Genomic DNA, 24,330 nt, shown 5'->3' with positions numbered 1-24,330 from the left:
CACAGGGAGAACATGCAAACCCGCCACAGGAAGGCTGGAGCCGGGATCGAACCCACGACCGCTGATGTCTCGCACTGTGAGGCCATCATGCTAACCAGTCGCCCACCATGCCGCCCCCTCTGCAGGAACAAGAATTGGAAATATTGGCAACACTTTATGATAAATACACACTAAAAAGCATTAGTTTAGCATGTGTAAATACTGATGTCATCATTTATTTAGCTTGTTTCTAACACAAATAATAATTTTCCTATAATTGGTAAATAATTTATTATAAAAAATGTTTGCCATCATTATTTTGCAAGGTAACACCTAATACTTTCTTCTTCTGATATCCAACTACAATATGTAACTATATAGAATGCACATTTAATGATTTTGTTGTTTTTAATGTGATGTGAATCTCAGAATTACCTTTATTATTCTGGTGATAACGTTTATCTAAATTCATCCATTATGCGCTATATAAATAAAGTTGTATTGTATGGTATTGTATTGTATCTAAGCCGTTTGTCCTCACGAGGGTCGCGGGGTGTACTGGACCCTACCTATCCCAGCTGTCTTTGGGCAGTTGGCGGGGTACACCCGGACTGGTTGCCAGCCAATCGCAGGGCACACAAAGACAAACAACAATTTGCGCTCACACTCGTATTTGGAGACAACTGGGTGTGTTCAATCAACCTACCAGGCATACCAGAAAACCGGAGTATCCGGAGAAAACCCACGCAGGCTCTGGGAGAAATTGCAACCATGCTGTGAGGCAGGCCATCGTTCAACCATTCGCCCACCGTGCCACCCCCATTTATCTGAATGACAAATGAAAACACTTTTATTCGGTATTTACAAACTACGTATATGTAGATGGTTATGCATGTGGGAAACATGCATTACAAATGTTGACTCAATATTTACAAATGCTTAGCTAATGCCTAAAAGTGTGTACTTATTATAAAGTGTCCCCGAAATATTTTCCACTTAATTGGAATTGTATGGAATATTCAACGAGGTAATTATTATTATCATTATTATTATTGTTACAGTTATGTCATGTTGGAAAGCATTTACCGTCAGGTTGAGAATACGCGCGCACTCCAATTTTAGGAACGGATAGTTTGACTACAGAAAAACGAACGTGTGATGTCTCGTGTTCCAGCACTTTTCCTTACTCGGAAGCCGGGAAAGTCTGACTTCCCACCTTCCTCGAATGCTGCATTGAAATAATATCAACTCAGCCTTCATTCCCGTTTTTGATCTGAACCAATAGTATGACAAATCAGACAGTCGCCCCATGTTAGATCTAAAACAATTAACAAAATATTCAGTCAGTTTTAACTTTTCCAATAGCCAATTAAAACTAAAAGAAATGTTGGTGCACGGATTCATGCTGTTGCAGCTGGACTTTAGGTTTTTCCATTCAGGCCTGTCTTGGGACAACTCAGAGCTTTGCAGGTCCTTGACGTGGATCGTCACGTGGGCAACATCCAAAATACAAAAACATGGCTGAAGAGTGACGGCTGAGTAGTCGCGGCAAGGCATCAAAAGTTAATTTGTATAGTCCTTTAACTGAAGCTATCTTGCGAGCTCACCCCTTCTTTTGTGTTTTTTAAATCGTATTTAGATGGTGTTACTTTGAAATTATAAAATGAGCGGTTGGGCTGGGTTTTCAGAAGATGAACTGCGGAGATTGCAGCAAAAAGGTAACATTTACTTACTATTAACTTTTCTGATAGATGTTGTTTGTTTTGATTTGCTGCTAAAGAATGTTGTCGTTATAGACACTGTGATCGCGAGCAAAAGCAAACTACGACCACACAGCCGTAGTCGGCAACAACTTCAGAGAGAGAAGATATTGCAGCGAGCCGCTCAGTGCACTGAATTCGTGTCAGTTCCACCAGAGCAGCAGCTCAATAAGCTGCCATCAAAGGGTGAGCATGATCACATTGCACCAGGAAGTCCGTCTGACAAAAACAATGCGCAACAGAGTCTCATCGAGGAAAAGACGCAAGAAAACTGCAAGGGAACTGGCGAGAAAAACAATCCAGAAGTGAAGGAGCTTCAGAAAAAAGAGATTGAACTGTTAGTAGTTATGTTTTCACTTTTATGTCAAATTTGACCCAAACTGTTTATCATAAATGGCATTGTTTTTCTTCTAAGGTAAATTATTAAAAACAAAACAGAGCATAACATTGCTTGTATTGTTGCAGTCGAGACAAGAATCGCCTGGAGCAACTGCAATGGGAGCAAAAGATCATAGAAGAAAGGAATAAGCGCAAGAAGGCTCTGCTTGTGAAAACTATAGCTGAAAAGTAAGTGCTTTGGTTAGATTCTATACATGGTATTGGTTGTAACATCTAACGATGGGGTCGTCATTCTTGTTTCTAGAGGGACGGTTCTCTGGATATTTTTTTTTCAATTTCTCCCTGCTGCAACACTCTTGATTCAAATGATCAATATTGCTAGCTAGCTTCTGCAGAACTTGCTGATTATCTGATCATTTAAATCAGGTGTGTTGCAGCAGGGAGCGATGGAAAATATCCAGGAAACTGGATATCAGGAACAGGACTCGACACACTTGGTCTAACGACGTAGAAAAAAAAAAACGTACCAAAAAAAAAAAAAAGGAACTGTAATCTTCACAAGTATGTAGCCTCTGTCTTGTTGTTCTGTATAGGTCCAAACAAACTCAAGCTGAGGCTGTGAAGCTGAAGAGAATCCAGAAAGAGCTGCAAGCCCTTGATGACATGGTTTCCAATGACATCAGCATTCTGAGGGAAAAGATCGAGCAAGCCAGCTGGGACTACACTACTGCCAGGTAGCAACTTTGCTTGCTTACATGTAGATATACATGAGCCAATATACCACCAATAGTTCAATTTAAAAGTGCACCTGTGGTGGTTAGAAGGATAAGTATGTGGTTTATCAAGAAATATTGTATCCAAACCTGTTATGGTTACACTGATTGTATTCAAGCAAGCCTGTAATAGCTCATGGGAACTTTCTGTCTGTGATGCCATGACAGCGAACATGCACAGGCATACACTTTCTTGGCTCCAGGGAGTGGAACCATGACATAGCGATGAAAAGTGAGCCAGGATCGTTATTTGCTGCTGCAGACAGTGTGGTCAGTGTTGTTTTTGGCAGGCATTTTAGATTTATCCTTCGTCTTAGTCATTTGGACTAAAACGCTTATTAGTTTTCGTCACATTTAGTCATTCCTATTTGTGATAGTTTTAGTCGACGAAAACGCAAAAAGGCTTTAGTCTAGTTATAGTCGACAGAAACGCAAAGAAAATACGTTTTTGTCTAGTTTTTGTGAATGTATTCAATGAAAACTCAAAAAAGTTTTAGTTAAAAATAGGTATGTAAGGTTTCCACCCAGTAGCAAAGACTTTCTCATGGTCTACTAAGATGTATACCAGAGGTATTCAATTAAAAGTCATAGAGGTCCACGACGAAAATTTCTTCTAATTAAAAGGTCCGAACCAAAGTCCAACTTCCCGAAATGTCTAGCCTATGTTCACATTTTTATATGGTTTCAAAATTTAGTCATTTTCAACAGAGCGCACTTATATACAAAATATTTGGCAATGTTCCCATTAAACACCTTTGCCAGTCAAACAAATATAAGGCGTTTATTTCACATTCAAGAAAATGTGGCTCCAGGAATTTAAGGGTGACACTTCCAGAAAAAAACAGTACAATATCTACTGCAGAAATATATCAAGTGCTAAGCATTGAGTTAACACCTTTTTACCTTTTTTTTTTTTAAATCAGAGTTATCAGCCTAAAAAAAACGGAAAGCCTAATTATCCAAGTAAACCAGGTCAACATGTTCAGTACACAATCAATAAAAATGGCTGTCCTTATGAAAAACTAATTCAAAATGAGTTTTGACACCACTTTTTCTTTTGAATATTTTTTTAACTTCTCTTAATGAGAAAAGTGAGTTTGTGACTGCCCTGCCAGTGACTTAAATCTGGGTTGGAACGGAGTCAGGGCCATTGGGATTTGGTAGATTATTTCACACATGTGGGCTTTGTGTTTTCCTTTAAATAATGTTTGTGCAACCACATTTAAGCACTCCTTCACAACTTCCCCATCACTTGAACGTTTTTTTTATGTTTCCCCAAAATCCATGATACTTTTACTGAATATTCGTTTGCATGCCGCTGGGATGTAAATGAAAATGTAAAAATCTGTTGTACTGCAGTCGAAGTTCGATGTTTTTGCGTGCGCTCACCTCAAATATCAGCGGATCACTGTGCACAAAAGGTCGGTGTTTCGTAGTGGCGCTTCGCAATGTTGCGACGGTTTCGGAGAATATGATGCACACTGGTTTTGAATTGGCTGCAGCCAGAACGAAACTAAATTTCTCCGTCCATTCATTTAAAACAAGACGCATCGACCTTGCTAACTTTTTAGCTAGGCATACTGTCAGCAGCACTCTCTTCCGGTCTGCTGCGCAATTGGCAGTGGATCGTAAACAAAAGATTTGATTGGCTCAAATCAGTGACGCCTTTTCCGTATTAACTAGAATTGCATAGATTGGCCATGGGTCCGGTCCGAACCATCCCGCGGTCCGGATCCGGTCCGCCATTTGGTGATGCCTGATGTATACATAACAAACAGATAAAAGTGGTAACAGTGGAATCAATGCTCATTGCTCCAAAATAAGCCGAGAACAAAAAAATTTTATTTGAAAACTGTTATGGCTTTATTTCACGTAAAGCAACATAAAATACAAAAATTTTAATAACATGGACTAGTAGTAGACTTGTTCTAATACAGTAGCACAAGTACAACCTCTATCAAACATATGTCTTCTTTGCTTGTAAAAGCTGCTGTTTTCACAACAAAGTAGCCTACCGATAGTCACTGTCGCCATGGTCCGTCAAACAAAAGCGTGTCATTCTGGGTGAGCTGAGACGAATGACCTAACTGCTGACGTGTTCGTGTGTGTGCGGCGCATGCACCCTGCGTTTTGTCCAGTTGGTAGGCGTGCCCAAATGAGCATAGATTGCACCAACATTGCAATTGTTGAAAGACAGATTATATGTACTATAGGAAGGGATGTCATAAAATTTGATCGTCTGACGGACCACACGCTAACAATTTCGTCCTGTCTAGTCTCGTCAACGAAAATTAATGTACTTCACTTCATACTTTCGTCATCAAAGAGCCACGTTTAACGCGTTATCGTTGGGGAAAAAAGAGGCGTTAACAAAATTTACCGTCATCTTCATTGTCATTGTCGTTGACACAAACAACACTGCTTTCTGGTCTATGAAAAAGCTGTCATGGCAGAATGCAGAGCGTATATATGGATGTCTCAATAACAAACAAAAAAAAACAATCATAAACAATTGGCCGTTAAAACGGAATGCTGAATGAGTTAGGGCTGTGTGATAATTAAATAGCAATATGTATTGCTATAGCCATGTTATCGATATTAATAACAAAAGCTTTCAATAAAATGTTAGATTGAAACGAATCTGAAAGCAAACATCGACCGTGGCTTTGTGCGTGTTGTAGACAGGGCGCAGCCGCCTCCAAACATGAAGTGGTAGCAGTTATACCAAAAAGAAGAAGCCGGTAAACCAACCAAGGAAAAGCATTCAAACCAACGAAGCAGCTGCTAAACCAACGACAAACAAGTGAACACACTCGCAGCATACTCACGCAGAATGACAGAGTGGCGTAACTTCGTTCAAATAAATGACCAGTCGACTCAGTACAACTTTTACAGTAAGATTATATTGTGCATACTAATCCAATTAAATACCTCCGGATGGATATGTGATGTACAAGTAAAGTAAACTTCCATTCCTACGGTGGCGATGTAACCTGAATTTCCGTGTAAGTCTGAATTTACCCCTTAATACTCCCTAAATCTCTAAATAATTATCAAAATGCATGTTTTATACTGCATATTAACAAAATCGAATTCATTAAAATAAAAAGTAGGGATGTCCGAATCAGATTCCGATGTCAGCCCAAAAAAACAGGATCGGAATTTATCGGACTACATCCAAAACGTCCAATATTGGCACTCATTGATGAGCAGTCAATTCGGGAATTCGCTCCTGTTCTTGTATCCAGCAGTGTTGAGAGCGAGCGTACATAGTAGGGCTGGGCGATAAACCGAAAATTTACCATTACCGAAATGTATTAGAATGACCTTTTGCCCATGTCGGTAAATTCGGTGTCTAAAAAAAAATAAAATAAAAAGAAAAGTCTTTTCTGTCTGCGGCGATGTTTATGCCTCTTTAAGACAGCTACAGCGCATGTAGTCACGTGACTCATGCGCTGTAGAAGAATGTAAACAGAAGACGCGTTCATAGCTGGCGATTCAAATTCTGAAGCGGCTGACACGGCTGCACACGAAGTAACGTTAGTTGAAATTGTTCCTGTCGCGCTTGTCCCGAAAAGAAATTCGACATCTGTCGTTTGGAAATGTTTTGGGTTCCATAAAGACGATGTTTGAGCAAAAGAACATGAACTACAAAGTGCGTCGTAAGCACCTGAAACGGCGCATCCAACCTTTTCTTTTTCACCACCCACAACACAACCATGCTGTTGACTTGGAGCTTGTGCTAAAAGTTCAAAGTGAGAAGCAAGGTTGGACAAGTGACAACAGCCCACTAACGGAGGCGACACCATACGAGAGAACGTCTCAGTGGTGGACGTGATAGCCTAGCACATAGCTAAAGATAGAGCTCCTCTAGTTACAGTGGAGCGCACAGGATTTAAACGCCTCATGAACGTAGCCGACAAGAGGTACGAAAATATTTGCCGCAAACGCCACTTCCCGATATGGACAACATCGGGACGGGAGCGGAGACATGTCAAGCATTTTGCATCCACATCCGACTTGTGGTCGAGTCGCAACATGGATCCCTGTTTGAGCCTGAATAAGATAAGATGTCCTTTATTAGTCCCACAATGGGGAAATTTGAGGTGTTACAGCAGCAAAGATATAGATCACACAGAGTCGGCGGCGTAATGTAGCCGTTAATGTATAACATTAGCAGCAGACATTCATAAAAAGCATGCAAATATACACAGTATAAACGTATCTAAGTGTAAGGAAACACTCCTAATGTTTGTCCATTATACAGAGGGGGAAACGCTGTAATGATAAAAACTACTGAATGATTGAAAATACTGCAATCATAAAAATATTGTAATGATAAAAGTACTGTAATGGTAAGAGTACTGAAATGATAGAAAAGTACTGCATGATAGAAAATACTGCAATGATAAAAGTACTGTAATGGTGAAAAGTACTGCAATGATAAAATATACAGTGAACCCCCGGTTATCGCGGTTAATGGGGACCGAGACCACCCGCGAAAACTGAAAATCCGCGAAGTAGCGTCGCACCTTAAAAAAAAAAAAAAAACCACCGTGTATATATTTACTTCACACGTATATATATATATATATATATATATATATATATTATATAGGTGCAAAGTAGCACACCTTCAAAAATGCTTAAAAAAAAAATATATATATATATATATATTGTAACGTTGTATCATAAATCAGGCCAATTTGTCCATCAGCGAACGCTTTTATTATTAAGCCAAAAACGGCTGCTGTTGGCCGCAACCACGCCGATCAGAGCGAGAGCAACACAACGACAACAAAACGTTCACTCCCCTGCTGCCTTCACAGCCTCCACAGAAAAGAGGAAAACACAGAACCCTTGAACTATTTACAAAGTCGCTACAATATATAAATATATATATATATATACACTGGTAGAGAGAGAGAGAGTGAAATTCATGTTATAACAAAAAACAAATTATTATTAAAACTTATTATTTTTTTATTCCCCAGCCATTATTTTTGTATTTATTCAATTACTTCTTTTTGTATTTATTTAATTACTTCGAATTTTACCTGCTGGTACGCCGTCCGGTGTGCCCTGTGAATGTTATGATCCTCCAGCAGAACTGGAGGATTGAACAGGACTCTCCAAACGCAGACCTGGGAAAAAAGGTGGTGATACAAAGATATTTATTATAATCACAATATAGTCAGTGTAATCAGCGCGTCTCGCAGCAGCTGACGGCATGGCGCGAGACGATCGCTGGAGGAACGCCCACACAGCTGAAAAAACAAAAACACACGCGGCATGACAGGCACGGATCATGACAGTGAAATGAAAGGTGGCATTCTTCATTTATTTATTTATTCATTTATTCATTCATAACTGACAGCCTCGCGCTCCGCCGGTGCCCGGGCGGAAGTTGTTTCTCTTCGGCTTGACAGCCACACACGCCGGCCGGCCTCCTTCGGAGCTCACGCACGGTCCCGAACGAAGCAAAAATGTCGCCGCGCGAGTGCCCGGGCGGAAGTTGTTTCTCTTCGGCTTGACAGCCACACACGCCGGCCGGTCTCCTTCGGAGCTCACGCACGGTCCCGAACGAAGCAAAATGTTGCCGCGCGAGTGCCCGGGCGGAAGTTGTTTCTCTTCGGCTTGACAGCCACACACGCCGGCCGCAGCTCGGGTACGGTCCGAACCGCGCGAAACGTCGCCCCCGATCGTGTCCGTCGCCACCAATCGTGTCCGGGGAAACCTGCTCTTCTTCGTCCACTCTCTTCTTCGTCCACTCTCCTCTTCGGCGCACGCCGGCCGTCTAACCGCTTCAGCGCCCCCTTGTGCCGCTCGGCGAAACTACAATGCCCCGAATATTTTTTAGACCCGCGAAGCACTGAACCCGCGAAAGGTGAACCGGGAAGTAGCGCGGGTTCACTGTACTGCAATGGTAAAAGTACTGTAATAGTAAAAGTACTGCAACAATAGAAAAATACTGCAATGATGAAAGTACTGCAATGGTAAAAGTACTGTAATAGTAAAAGTACTGCAACGATAGAAAAATACTGCAATGATGAAAGTACTGCAATGGTAAAAGTACTGTAATAGTAAAAGTACTGCAACGATAGAAAAATACTGCAATGATGAAAGTACTGCAATGGTAAAAGTACTGCAATGGTAAAAGTACTGTAATAGTAAAAGTACCGCAATGATAGGAAATACTGCAATGATAAAAGTACTGTAATAGTGAACGTTCTGCAATGGTAGAAATACTGCAGTGATAGAAGTACTGTTATAAGAATACTGTAATGGTAAACAAAATACTTCATTGGTCAATATTTAAGTACACCATTGGCTGAAAGTACAGTAGTAGTATATATTGCATCCTAGGACTGCACAATTGCACTAATGCCCTCCCGTTTGTAGGCCTGACCCAATGTTCTTGTTAACTCATTTACTCGCTTGGACATATAAATACGTCTTTTAAAGCAATGGCGCCCTCTACCAAAGACGTATAAATACGTTTTTTGTTTTTTTTGCGTCATAGTGTACATAAGGGTCTGATGCAACCTCTGACTGAGAATCAGCCTTGTCCGCATTGTGAATCATGTAAAAATCACCCAGCAGGGGGCAGAGGTGCAGAAAATTTGCCTTGAATCTGCGCCAGAGGTACAAATGGGGGGGCGGGATCCTGGGGTAGACTTATAAGCGTGGAGAGCAGCGTGGGTAGCAGCAGCACTAGCAGCAGTCGCATTAGTAGTGTTAGCAATGAAATCCTCCAAGCAAATGACGATCGAGGAATGTTTTTTTGTAAAAAAAAAGCTTCCTAAAAGCATCAAGGCTTTGGAGACGCTTTGGTTGAGAGGATGACGCTTCATCGTCGTCACAACAAAGAGGCGTCTAAAGAGGCTGCGCGTGCCTTGCGGCCTGCATCGCCTGCCTTCGGACAATAGCCAAAGCAGCCGAGAGTCCTCACCAGATCCCCCCCGAACGAGGAGGTAAGCGCTCACAAGTTACCATTGAACATGTGGTTTTAGCCCTAATGCTTTTATTGTACATATCATGCATCTTGCGGGCAGAAAATGTCGCGGAAATGTGCAGTTAGACGCGAGCTTGCTCGCTGACTTCCTCGTCCGGGCGCCTATTGCACAATTACACGCGAGCGTAAGTCCTCGCCGACGAGGAAGTAAACGCTCGCAAGTTACCATTGAACGTGATTTTGGCCCTCATGCTTTTATTGTACATATCATGCATCTTGCGGGCAGAAAATGTCGCGTAAATGTGCAGTTAGACGCGAGCTTGCTCGCTGACTTCCTCGTCCGGCCGCCTCTAATTGCACAATTACACGCAAGTATAAGTCCTCCCGAACAGAGAAATAAACGCTCGCAAGTTACAATTGAACACGCGGTTAGCCCTTATATCCACTTATTTTACATATCATGCATCTTGCGGGAAGAAAATGTTGCGTGAATGTGTAGTTAGACGCGAGCTTGCTCGCTGACTTCCTCGTCCGGCCGCCTCTTGCACAATTACACGCGAGCATAAGTCCTCGCCGACGAGGAAGTAAACGCTCGCAAGTTACAATTGAACATGTGTTTAGCCATCATGCATCTATTGTACATATCACGCATCTTGCGCGCAGAATATGTCGCGTAAATGTGTAGTTAGACGCGAGCATAGGAAGTGAGCGAGCGAATGTCCGCTTCCAAGCAAGCATAACTCCTCCCGAACAGGGAAATAAACGCTCGCAAGTTACAATTGAACATGTGGTTAGCCCTTATATCCACTTATTTTACATATCATGCATCTTGCGGGAAGAATATGTTGCGTGAATGTGTAGTTAGACGCGAGCATAGCTCAACTCCGACTAGGAAGTATGCGAGCGAATGTGCACTTCAAGCAAGCGTGACTCCTCCCTGACGAGGAAGCAATACTGAATGGTGTAGTAATCATACAAACTTTCTACAATTCACAGATTGTGCATCCCGCGGCAAGAAGGTTCCTCCTCGTCTTGTTGGTGCAAAGAAAGGTAAATTATAATATGAAACTTCACACGCCAGCAATAAAATGCAGCAATAAATATATATTTCCAATTGTTTATATTTACAGGTTGTGCATCAGGAAGCAGTGGTTCCGGATGGCGTCACACACACTGGATGGCAACCGAGGAAAATCGAAAAAATGTTGTGTGCCCTTGCATCAAGGCAACTGTTTTATTTTATATCACACAAAAAAAAAGTATGTATGACACTGATGTATTTCATTTTTGTACATAGTTAAACAGTTCAGTCGTTTTCTGTTATGTGCAAATAAATTTATTTTGTTATCAAAAACATATTTTTTGTGCTTTTTTTTGGTATTTTATAGAAGGCATGCATTATTTAGATGTTAGAGGTGTCATAAAAGCCATAAATAATAGTGTCAAAGTTCAAATTATGGTCGAAATGCATCAGTTTACAAAAAGCTCATTTTCTCAGTTTTTTCCCCAGGGATTGGAGTTTTCATGAAATTTAGCTATTTTCAAATGGCGATTGCGCAAGATTGGAAAAAGATAGAAACAAACTTTTTTTTTCTGTTGAAAGAAGAGAGTCTCATCTTTCTTTTGGTGTGCTCCATGTCTATATAGCATTAGAATACAATATTCTGTGGGCCTTGCAATATTAGTCAAAACCCAGGAAAACGCTGGGATTGAGCGGGTTGCTCCAGTGAAAATGGCTGGTATTTAATGAGTTAAAAAGTCTGACAGCAGTTGTCAGGAAGGAGCGGCGAAATCTCTCTTTGGTACAGCGAGGGTGTAACAGTCTATCACTGAAGGAGCTGTGGAGTGTTCTCAGAATGTCATTGAGTGGGTGGGCTGGGTTGTCCAGCATTGATGACAGTTTTGCCGTCATCCTCCTGCCCCCCACTGAGTCCACAGAGTCCAGGGAGCAGCCCAGGACAGAGCTGGACCTCCTCACTAGTTTGTCCAGTCTCTTTTTGTCCCGGCCCGAGATGCCTCCTGCCCAGGAGACCACTCCATAGAAGATGACTGATGAAACCACCGAGTCAGAGAAGTTCCTGATGAGTGTTCCCCGAACGCCAAAGGACCTCAGCCTCCTGAGTAGGAAGAGTCTGCTCTGACCCTTCCTATAGAGAGCGTCTGTGTTGTCGCTCCAGTCCAGTTTATTGTTCAGATGAACACCCAGGTACTTGTAAGTTGAGACCCTCTCAACGTCTGTTCCCTGGATATTCACTGGTGCAGGTGGAGAGTGCCGACGCTTGTGGAAATCCACCACCAGCTCTTTGGATTTCACAGCGTTGATTTGGAGGCGGTTCTGCTGACACCAGTCCACGAACCCCTCCGTAACCCCTCTGTACTCCCGATCGTCATCGTCAGTGATGAGGCCGACAATCGCAGAGTCATCAGAGAATTTCTGCAGGTGACAGGTTGTGGAATTGTATTTGTAGTCCGAGGTGTAGAGGGTGAACAGGAAGGGAGCCAGAACAGTTCCCTGCGGCGCTCCCGTGCTGCAGAGGAGCACGTCAGACACACAGTCCTGTGTCCTCACGTAGTGTGGCCGGTTTGTGAGGTAGTCGTGGATCCATGTGATGAGGTGGTGGGCCACTCCCGCCTGCTCCAGCTTGTCTCCCAATTAGGCGGGCTGGATGGTGTTGAAAGCACTTGAGAAATCAAAGAACATAATCCTCACCGTGCCCCCCGCCTTCTCCAGGTGGGAGAGTGAAGTGTGGAGCAGGTAGATGATTGCATCATCCACACTGATGCCAGGCTGGTATGCGAACTGGAGTGGGTCCATTGAGGAGCTGACCAGGGGGCGCAGATGGACGAGGACCAGTCTCTCCAGGGTCTTCATCAGATGAGACGTCAGCGCCACTGGTCTGAAGTTGTTGAGCTCCTTCGGATGGGGTGTCTTTGGAACCGGAACCAGGCAGGATGTTTTCCACTGCTGGGGGACTCTGCCCAGCTTCAGGCTCAGGTTGAACATGTGCTGGACGATTCCACACAGCTGGTCTGCACAGGATTTAAGATAAGATAAGATAAGATGTCCTTTATTAGTCCCACAATGGGGAAATTTGAGGTGTTACAGCAGCAAAGATATAGATCACACAGAGTCGGCGGCGTAATGTAGCCGTTAATGTATAACATTAGCAGCAGACATTCAGAAAAAGCATGCAAATATACACAGTATAAACGTATCTAAGTGTAAGGAAACACTCCTAATGTTTGTCCATTATACGGAGGGGGAAACGCTGTAATGATAAAAACTACTGAATGATTGAAAATACTGCAATCATAAAAATATTGCAATGATAAAAGTACTGTAATGGTAAGAGTACTGAAATGATAGAAAAGTACTGCATGATAGAAAATACTGCAATGGTAAAAGTACTGTAATAGTAAAAGTACTGCAACGATAGAAAAATACTGCAATGATGAAAGTACTGCAATGGTCAAAGTACTGCAATGGTAAAAGTACTGTAATAGTAAAAGTACCGCAATGATAGAAAAATACTGCAATGATAAAAGTACTGCAATGATAAAAGTACTGTAATAGTGAACATCCTGCAGTGGTAGAAATACTACAGTGATAGAAGTATTGTAATAAGAATACTGTAATGGTAAACAAAATACATCATTGGTCAATATTTAAGTACACCCTTGGCTGAAAGTACAGTAGTAGTTAATATTGCATCCTAGGACTGCACAATTGCACTAATGCCCTCCCGTTTGTAGGCCTGACCCAATGTTCTTATTAAAATGTCTGACAGCAGTTGGCAGGAAGGAGCGGCGAAATCTCTCTTTGGTACAGCGAGGGTGTAAAAGTCTGTCACTGAAGGAGCTGTAAAGTGTTCTCAGAGTGTCATTGAATGGGTGGGCTGGTTTGTCCAGCATTGATGACAGTTTTGCCGTCATCCTTCTGCCCCCCACTGAGTCCACAGAGTCCAGGGAGCAGCCCAGGACAGAGCTGGCCCTCCTCACCAGTTTGTCCAGTCTCTTTTTGTCTCGGCCCGAGATGCCTCCTGCCCAGGAGACCACTCCATAGAAGATGACTGATGAAACCACCGAGTCATAGAAGTTCCTGAGGACTGTTCCCCGAACGCCAAAGGACCTCAGCCGCCTGAGTAGGAAGAGTCTGCTCTGACCCTTCCTATAGAGAGCGTCTGTGTTGTCGCTCCAGTCCAGTTTATTGTTCAGATGAACACCCAGGTACTTGTAAGTTGAGACCCTCTCAACGTCTGTTCCCTGGATATTCACTGGTGCAGGTGGAGAGTGCCGACGCTTGCGGAAATCCACCACCAGCTCTCTGGATTTCCCAGCGTTGATTTGGAGGCGGTTCTGCTGACACCAGTCCACGAACCCCTGCGTAACCCCTCTGTACTCCCGATCGTCATCGTCAGTGATGAGGCCGACAATCGCAGAGTCATCAGAGAACTTCTGCAGGTGACAGGTTGTGGAATTGTATTTGTAGTCCGAGGTGTAGAGGGTGAACAGGAAGGGAGCCAGCACAGTTCCCTGCGGCGCTCCCGTGCTGCAGAGGAGCACGTCAGACACACAGTCCTGTGTTCTCACGTACTGTGGCCGGTTTGTGAGGTAGTTGTGAATCCATGTGATGAGGTGGTGGGCCACTCCCGCCTGCTCCAGCTTGTCTCCCAATAAGGCGGGCTGGATGGTGTTGAAAGCACTTGAGAAATCAAAGAACATGATCCTCACCGTGCCCCCCGCCTTCTCCAGATGGAAGAGTGAAGTGTGGAGCAGGTAGATGATGGCATCATCCACACTGATGCCAGGCTGGTATGCAAACTGGAGTGGGTCCATTGAGGAGCTGACCAGGGGGCGCAGATGGACGAGGACCAGTCTCTCCAGGGTCTTCATCAGATGAGACGTCAGCGCCACTGGTCTGAAGTTGTTGAGCTCCTTCGGATGGGGTGTCTTTGGAACCGGAACCAGGCAGGATGTTTTCCACAGCTGGGGGACTCTGCCCAGCTTCAAGCTCAGGTTGAACATGTGCTGGACGATTCCACACAGCTGGTCTGCGCAGGATTTGAGGAGCTGGGAGCTGATCCCATCTGGGCCTGCCGCCTTCCTCGCCTTCATCTTCCTCAGCTGGTTCTTCACCTGAGATGTTGTGAGGAACAAGGCTGAGCAGGAGGAAGTGGTGGTTGTCTGATGAGGCTGGGAACTGGAGCCTGTGGAGAGAGAGAGGGGCGAGAGAGGGGGAGAGAGGGTCTTGTTCGCAGTGGCAGGAGGGGTGGGTGGGGGCTGCATCAGGGAAGCCTGAGCGGGGTCAGACATTTGATCAAACCTATTGAAAAATAGGTTCAACTCATTTGCCCACTGAAGCCCCCCCCCCTTCTGGGTCTTACCTGCTTGTCCGTGGCCTGAGATGGTCTTCAGGCCCCTCCAGACATCCCTGGCATTGTTCCGCTGCAGTTGTTCCTCCATCCGCATCCTGTAGGACTTTTTCCCCTCTCGGATCCTCCTTCTCAGCTGACGCTGCACTCTCTTCAGCTCGTCCTTGTCGCCTGAAACAAAAGCCCTCTTTTTCTCCTTCAGGAGAGCTTTAATGTCCGGTGTGATCCAGGGTTTGTTGTTGGAGAAACATCTTACAGTCCTGGTGGGAATGGTGTTCTCCATGCAGAAGTTAATATAGTCTGTAACTGTGTCTGTTAGACCATTAATGTCCTCACCGTGAGCTTCGCTGAATACCTCCCACACAGTTGTGTTGAAACAGTCCTTCAAGGCCTCCTCGGCTTCTCCGGACCATCGCTGAACTGTGCGTGTCACAGCTGGCTGCCTGCGGACGAGAGGTTTGTACACAGGCAGGAGAGCAACCAAGTTGTGGTCAGCTTTGCCCAGCGGGGGGAGGGGCAGTGACGTGTACGCCTCCTTGGTGTTGGCATAGAAGAGGTCCAATATTTTATTGTCTCTGGTTTGGCATGTTACATATTGTGTGAATGAAGGCAGAGAGGAGGAAGGAGAAGCATGATTGAAGTCACCAGAGATAAGGAACAAGGCATTTGGGTGCTGTGTTTGTAGCCTGCTCACAGCTGCATTCAGTACATCACAGGCTGTCTCACCGTTAGCAGAGGGAGGCATGTACGCCGCCACCGCGATCACATGACTGAACTCTCGCGGTAAATAGACCGGACGCATGCTAACAGCTATCATCTCAATGTCCCGACTGCAAAGTTGATCCTTAACAGTTATATGCCCAGGGTTACACCATCTATCATTAACAAACACAGCCAGCCCTCCCCCTTTTCTCTTACCGCTCTCCAGTGTCCTGTCCGCGCGTAGTATTTGGAAGCCGTCCAATTCCACGACGGCGTCCGGCGTTAGCTCTGTTAGCCACGACTCCGTGAACACCAGCAAGCTAGCCTCTCGGACAATCCTCTCGTGCCGGGTTAGCGCTGTTAGCTCGTCCATTTTGTTGGAGAGGGATCGAACATTCCCCATAATAACGGACGGGAGGACGGGGTGATATCGTCTCCTCCTTGCCTGGCGTTTAGCCCCCGCACGACATCCCCGTCTCTTCCTCCTCAGCTCGCGGGGAATATCGGGTCTCGCTCCGGGAGCCCACGCGGGGTTAGCACGGAGTGCTAACAGCTGATCTCTTGTGTACACGATCGATCCGTAGCTCCGAGTTTCGTCTCCGGACACGATCGCGCAAAAAACAGCCCCCAACAGTAGTAAAACCACCGCAAGTTGGATGTCCATTGCTGAGGTGAGGTAAAAATAAAATAAAAAAGGGTAAAGGGAAAAAACACACGAAAAAGGCTCAATAGTGAGCCACGCTGCTGTAAACAGGCAGCCACTCGTGCTGCGCCGGAACCGGAGCTGGGAGCTAATCCCATCTGGGCCTGCTGCCTTCCTCGCCTTCATCTTCCTCAGCTGGTTCTTCACCTGAGATGTTGTGAGGAACAAGGCTGAGCAGGAGGAAGTGGTGGTTGTCTGATGAGGCTGGGAACTGGAGCCTGTGGAGAGAGAGAGGGGAGAGAGAGGGGGAGAGAGGGTCTCGTTCGCAGTGGCAGGAGGGGTTGGTGGGGGCTGCAGCAGGGGAGCCTGAGCGGGGTCAGGCATTTGATCAAACCTATTGAAAAATAGGTTCAACTCATTTGCCCACTGAAGCCCCCCCCCCCCTCCTGGGTCTTACCTGGTTGTCCGTGGCCTGAGATGGTCTTCAGGCCCCTCCAGACATCCCTGGCATTGTTCCGCTGCAGTTGTTCCTCCATCCGCATCCTGTAGGACTTTTTCCCCTCTCGGATCCTCCTTCTCAGCTGACGCTGCACTCTCTTCAGCTCGTCCTTGTCGCCTGACACAAATGCCCTCTTTTTCTCCTTCAGGAGAGCTTTAATGTCCGGTGTGATCCAGGGTTTGTTGTTGGAGAAACATCTTACCGTCCTGGTGGGAATGGTGTTCTCCATGCAGAAGTTAATATAGTCTGTAATTGTGTCTGTTAGACCATTAATGTCCTCACCGTGAGCTTCGCTGAATACCTCCCACACAGTTGTGTTGAAACAGTCCTTTAAGGCCTCCTCGGCTTCTCTGGACCATCGCTGAACTGTGCGTGTCACAGCTGGCTGCCTGCGGACCAGAGGTTTGTACACAGGCAGGAGAGCAACCAAGTTGTGGTCAGCTTTGCCCAGCGGGGGGAGGGGCAATGATGTGTACGCCTCCTTGGTGTTGGCAGAGAAAAGGTCCAATATTTTATTGTCTCTGGTGTGGCAGGTTACATATTGTGTGAATGAAGGCAGAGAGGAGGAAGGAGAAACATGATTGAAGTCACCAGAGATAAGGAGCAGGGCATTTGGGTGCTGTGTTTGTAGCCTGCTCACAGCTGCAGTCAGTACGTCACAGGCTGTCTCACTGTTAGCAGAGGGTGGCACGTACGCCGCCACCGCGATCACATGACTGAACTCTCGCGGTAAATAGAACGGGCGCATGCTAACAGCTATCAGCTCGATGTCCCGACTGCAAAGTTGATCCTTAACAGTTATGTGCCCAGGGTTCCACCATCTATCATTAACAAACACAGCCAGCCCTCCCCCTTTCCTCTTACCGCTCTCCAGTGTCCTGTCCGCGCGTAGTACAGTGAACCCCCGGTTATCGCGGTTAATGGGGACCGAGACCACCCGCGAAATCTGAAAATCCGCGAGGTAGCGTCGCACCTTCAAAAAAAAAAAAAAAAAAAACAAAAAAAAAACACCGTGTATATATATACTTCGCACCTATATATATATATATATATATATATATATACTGGTAGAGAGAGAGAGAGTGAAATTCATGTTATAACAAAAAAACAAATTATTATTAAAACTTATTATTTTTTTATTCCCCAGCCATTATTTTTGTATTTATTCAATTACTTCTTTTTGTATTTATTTAATTACTTCGACTTTTACCTGCTGGTACGCCGTCCGGTGTGCCCTGTGAATGTTATGATCCTCCAGCAGAACTGGAGGATTGAACAGGACTCTCCAAACGCAGACACGGGAAAAAAGGTGGTGATACAAAGATAGTGTAGCGACTTTGTAAATAGTTCAAGGGTTCTGTGTTTTCCTCTTTTCTGTGGAGGCTGTGAAGGCAGCAGGGGAGTGAACGTTATGTTGTTGTCGTTGTGTTGCTCTCTCTCTGATCGGTGTGGTTGCGGCCAACAGCAGCCGTTTTTGGCTTAATAATAAAAGCGTTCGCTGATGGACAAATTGGCCTGATTTATTATACAACGTTACAATATTTATTATAATCACAATATAGTCAGTGTAATCAGCGCGTCTCGCAGCAGCTGATGGCATGGCGCGAGACGATCGCTGGAGGAACGCCCACACAGCTGAAAAAACAAAAACACACGCGGCATGACAGGCACGGATCATGACAGTGAAATGAAAGGTGGCATTCTTCATTTATTTATTCATTTATTTATTTATTTATTCATTCATAACTGACAGCCTCGCTCTCCGCCGTTGCTCGGGCGGAAGGTGCTCCTATTCGGCTTAACTACCACGCACGCCGGCCGGTCTCCTTCGGAGCTCACGCACGGTCCCGAACGAAGCCAAATGTCGCCGCGCGAGTGCCCGGGCGGAAGTTGTTTATCTTCGGCTTGACAGCCACACACGCCGGCCGGTCTCCTTCGGAGCTCACGCACGGTGTCCGATCGTGTCCGTCGCCACCAATCGTGTCCGGGGGAACCTGCTCTTCTTCGGCCACTCTCCTCCTCTTCGGCGCACGCCGGCCGTCTAACCGCTTCAGGCCCCCTTGTGCCGCTCGGCGAAACTACAATGCTCCCGAATATTTTTTAGACCCGCGAAGCACTGAACCCGCGAAAGGTGAACCGCGAAGTAGCGGGGGTTCACTGTATTTGGAAGCCGTCCAATTCCACGACGGCGTCCGGCGTTAGCTCTGTTAGCCACGACTCCGTGAACACCAGCAAGCTAGCCTCCCGGACAATCCTCTCGGGCCGAGTTAGCGCTGTTAGCTCGTCCATTTTATTGGGGAGGGATCTAACATTCCCCATAATAACGGACGGGAGGACGGGGTTGTATCGTCTCCTCCTTGCCTGGCGTTTAGCCCCCGCACGACATCCCAGTCTCTTCCTCCTCAGCTCGCGGGGGATATCGGGTCTCGCTCCGGGAGCCGACGCGGGGTTAGCACGGAGTGCTAACAGCTGATCTCTTGAGTACACGATCGATCCGTAGCTCCGAGTTTCATCTCCGGACACGATTGCGCAAAAAACAGCCCCCAACAGCAGTAAAACCACCGCAAGTTGTATGTCCATTGCTGAGATGAGGTAAAAATAAAATAAAACATGGTAAAGGGAAAAAACACACGAAAAAGGCTCAATAGTGAGCCACGCTGCTGTAAACAGGCAGCCACACGCGCGGCGCCGGAACCGTGCATTACATAGACGACAAATGGCGACCGCGCACCGGAGTACTCGAGACGGCACATTTTCCTGATGAAGCACACGCGTTTATTTGGCATTGGCATTCCATTGACATTTTTTTCCATTCTATTTAGCATTTTGTTTACAGGCGACTAGCTCCTTTGCACATGGCATTATTTATATTGTTTACAAGATACCTTTACACAAATCTAGGCCTTTGCAAATGGCATTACAGCATCTCGGCACAATCTATTTGCAGGAAAAGATTTTGTGAGAGGTACCCTTTTTCTCCTGTTCTTTGTGACGCACTGCAGTCATTCACTTGAATGAGATTTGTAGCGCAGGCTCACCTCAGTGGTCAGCCAGCATGACGGTCGTGAGCCCGCCTGCGGGGTGAAGGCTTCAGGCGGTTGGCTGCCCGATGGGTCGGATTAAGGACCGTGAGGACGAACGGCCGTGCCCACTTAATATGTAATTATAAATGTTAAAAATAAGTTTAAGAACGAAACATAGATAGATTGAAATGGTATTGACATTACATTACCTTAATAAGTAATTATTCATTGCTGATCCACTATCACATATTTTTTATTTATCATTTCAATAGGCTCTTTTCCCTGCTAAATGAAAATTACTAAAGTGATGCCGATATGCAGCACCTGAGGAAGAAATCTTTTTACTAACTATAGACCCGTTTCCCTGCTTTCCTAGTTCTCAAAGATATTGGAAAAATTCAGTCTGAATGGATAGCTTTTTGATTAGACATTGAGTTGCTCATAAATAATCAATATTGATTTAGAACTAGAGAATGCAATTTCTGGAGAAATCGCGTGTAAAGGCTGAGGAGTTGAAGCCATCTGGGTGGAAGGATGAAATGATATTGAATGGTTTTGAATCATAGAGAATGAAATTGAATGAGTTTGAATCGTAGAGAATAGAATTGTATGAGAATGTGGAATGATAGTGAATGATGGAAGGTGGAAGGATGTTGAATGATGGTGAATGATGTTGAATGACACTAAATGGAAATGAATATGAATAAATTGATTGAGATATTATAATGTAAAATGGTGAATAATGTGAACGCATGGACACATTGGTTCCATTAAAAAAAATAAAATAAATAAAAACAAAGCTCCACGGTTGGGATTTGAACTGACAACCTGTTGGGTGGGAAACGAGTGCTTATCCTCTGAACCACACAAGAATGTACAAGTGCAAGTAGGGAATCAACATTTATACAATAATAGAACTGGGAAAGCCTGGAATGAATGGGGAAAGATATCTTTGAAACATGAATACAGTAAATGAAGTGAAGAATGTGAGAGAGGAAAAAGTAATGTGAAATGACTGAAATAAATGTTTTGAATTTCAAACTAAAACCATGTACACGTGAATTGTAAAGATCCATTTGGAATGGACGAATGGATAAATTTCTGACACTCAAATACAGTGAATCAAGTTAATCCGCTCGAATTTCATCACTTCCGGTCAACTTCTGGTAATAATAATAATTTTGAATGATACCGAATAACACTGAATGACTTTGAATGAGTCTCAAACTGTCACTTCCGGTCAAATCCCATTACTTACGGTTCTATTCCAGTCCAATCTTGTCACTTACGGTTGATTTACGGTCAAATACTGTCACTTCTGTTTAATTTCCGGTCTGATCCCATCACTTCCGGTTCATTTTTGTTACATTCCCGACACTTCCCATCCATTTATGGTCGAATTTTGTAACTTCCGGTTCACTTCCGGTCAAATCAGATCACTTCTGGTTAAATCCGATAACTTTCGGTAAATTTCTTGTCGAATTACGTCACTTCTGGGCAACTTCCGGTCGAATTCATTCACTTCACGTTCACTTCCGGTCAAATTTCATCACTTCCGGTTCACTTCCGTTATAATTCAATCACTTTAGGTTCACTTCCGGTCGATATACATCTCTTTCTGTTCACTTCCGGTTCATTTCCAGTCGAATTCCAGCACTTTCGGTTCACTTCCGGTTGATTTTCGCCACCTCCGGTTCACTTCCGGTCGAATTACATCACTTCCGGTTAACTCCCAGTCGCTTTACGCCACTACCGGTTCAACTCCGGTCGTTTACATCACTTCCGCTTCACTCCCGGTCAAATTATGTCACTTCCGGTTCACGTCCGGGTGATTTACATCACTTCCGGTTTCATGACGTCATCCCCCGCGTACTTCCGGTTTGTGTGACGTCACTCCTGGTTCACTTCAGATATGATGTCACTTCAGGTTCACTTACTGTTGATTGACATCCTTCTCCAAGATGGTTGGGAGGGGGGGGGGGCTAATGTCCAAGTCCGAGATGGCTGCCTCACTGGGGGTGTTCAAGGTGAATCAGATGTTAAGCTAATCACCCAGTCCAAGGGCAGTTGAATTAGCTCAAACATTTGAATTTCTAAGTGGAATGACGTAAATGTGAATGGAAATGTTGAATGTCTAATTGAACATGAATGTGGATTTTTGGGGTGAAACATGTGAAATGGTGAATTATGGGAAATAGGTGAAGACATGAAAAATGGAAGCTTGCGAGGCGTGAATTTTTGCAATAGAACGAAGTTGGAACGGTGAAAATCGGATGAAAACTGTGGAAGTTGTTGCGCGCCGAAAAAAGGCGAGGAAGAAAATAGAGTATATGAAAATAATAATAAAGTTAAACGGTGTAGAATAATATATGTGTGAAGGCCTCCACCTTCACACAATCAGTCACTTGACCTCAATTGGACTAATTGATATGGTAGAAGAAATAACCAGTGCAATCAATAAGAGGTTTGAAGTAACCATTTTTTTATAGATTTAAAGAAAGCTGTTTACACCATCGATCATTACATCCTGTGAATAAAACTAGAAAGATTTTGGATTGCAGAACTAGTGTAGCATTGGTTAAAAAGTTATATGGAGAAAAGACAGCAGTTTATGCAGATAAGGGAACAGGGTCTTCATTTTTACTACTTTTTTTAGGACTGCAAGGGTCAATATTGGGACCAAAATTATTTACATTGTATATAAATGACATATGCAAAGCTTCCCCTATATTAAACCATGTTATTGTTCCCGATGACACAAATGTTTTCTTCGCAGGAGAGAACTTCCAGCATCTGATGGAAGTTGTCTTAAGCGAATTGGACACATTGTGATTTTGGTTTGTGACATAAATAAATTATCTTAATCTTAAAAAAAAATGAATTTATGGTATTTGACAATCGTGAAATCCATTAGTATGTGGAATTGAAAATATACACCATAAGACAGGAGAGGGTATATGAGAATACTTTTTTCGGAGTTATTATTAGCTTTAGTCTTAGCTGGAAATCACGTGAATTATGTCAGCTCTCAAGTGGTACGGAGTGTGGGGATAATGGGGTAGACTAATTCAGTTTATACATTACACTGCACTCTTGTATTACCGTACCTTTCTTATTACGTGGGGGTGTGGGGACAGGTGCCCCATTGTGGGACTAATAAAGGCCATCTTTATCTTTATTGTATGACCTATTCAACAAATTTCATTATTTATACTTTGGGTGACAAGGTTTTGGTGTAGAATTATGTGTAAGAAATAATAAGAACAGTATTACTTTCAGGTAAAAGCAGTCGGCAATCATCGACCAAGGGGCCCTAAATTGGTCGATTTAATCGGCCTACCGATTAATAGGTTGGGGCTATATAACTAGCAGTTTGCATAATATAAGTCAATAACCCTGCTAGAAGTTATAAAAAAAAAAGTGATGGCACTGGTATACTATTATGCGATTGCTACTTTCGACAGTTATTAATGATGTCACCTTTCACATTAAAAATAAATAGAAGGGTTACAAATACTTAATAAACTCAAGACAATTGTAATAAAACTAGAGCTGGGTAATTTAATGTGTTAATTTTGGATTAATTCACTAGTTTATTAAAGTCGTTCGTACTATAAACTACACATTGTTAAACGTGGGCTTTTTAACATGGGGCGTCATTACAAATAGTGATTGTTTCATCCATAGAATATGCACGTTGATTTTCATTTTTATGAACCAATTTCGCCCAAAATAAGAAAAATACTTGCACTTATCAGTACTATATTTCATTCAGCAAATTATTCACTGCAGTTTAAAACATTAGTTATGCACATTTGTACTTGATGTATAAACAAGTTTTGCAAAGAAATGGTTATTGATAACATAGTAGTGAATTAGAATTAGAATTAGAAATCCCTTTATTGTCATTGTAGGCAGTAATTAATTTCATAGGTGAACCAAACGGGTGAAACCCAAGCGATTTACTCTTTTCCTGAGATCATTTTTAGGAACTGTAGCAAATATAAGCATGATCCCTTTTTCCTAGGTACAGTTTCTGGGGGATACTGATTCTGGCAGGTTTGAAAGGTTCAGCCATAGATTCATCAGTCCATAACACAGTTCCCATGTGCTAGGGAAATGATAATGGTGGAAATTTGGAGGAATTTATTTATCACGGTGTAATTTTTTAATTATAAAAACCTGGCAATTGAACAGGAGTATGCAGACTTGTTAAATCACCATACATAGTCGTCAAATGTAAGTCCTTGCCTATTTAGAGAAGGAGAGGGGGGGTGGGCTTTAA

General features: G+C 43.9%; 1 protein-coding gene across 1 annotated transcript in view; it reads left to right on the top strand.

Moving 5' to 3' along the window:
* The first annotated feature begins 1,497 nt into the window (after positions 1 to 1,497).
* The window catches only part of gorab (golgin, rab6-interacting), a 25,535-nt gene continuing 2,702 nt past the window's right edge, over positions 1,498 to 24,330 (top strand). Inside the window, exons 1-4 of the mRNA XM_088313323.1 lie at positions 1,498 to 1,697; positions 1,776 to 2,076; positions 2,205 to 2,306; positions 2,672 to 2,812. Coding sequence (XP_088169449.1) covers positions 1,643 to 1,697; positions 1,776 to 2,076; positions 2,205 to 2,306; positions 2,672 to 2,812 — 599 coding nt within the window. The 5' untranslated portion in view covers positions 1,498 to 1,642. The remainder of the gene's footprint in view (positions 1,698 to 1,775; positions 2,077 to 2,204; positions 2,307 to 2,671; positions 2,813 to 24,330) is intronic.

This window comes from Idiotropiscis lumnitzeri, chromosome 13 (genome assembly GCF_059441095.1).
Source record: "Idiotropiscis lumnitzeri isolate Australia: NSW breed Sydney's pygmy pipehorse chromosome 13, RoL_Ilum_1.0, whole genome shotgun sequence".
Classification (NCBI taxonomy): Eukaryota; Metazoa; Chordata; class Actinopteri; order Syngnathiformes; family Syngnathidae; genus Idiotropiscis; species Idiotropiscis lumnitzeri.
The sequence above is the reverse complement of the archived record's forward strand: the minus strand, read 5'-3'. Positions and strand labels throughout refer to the sequence as shown.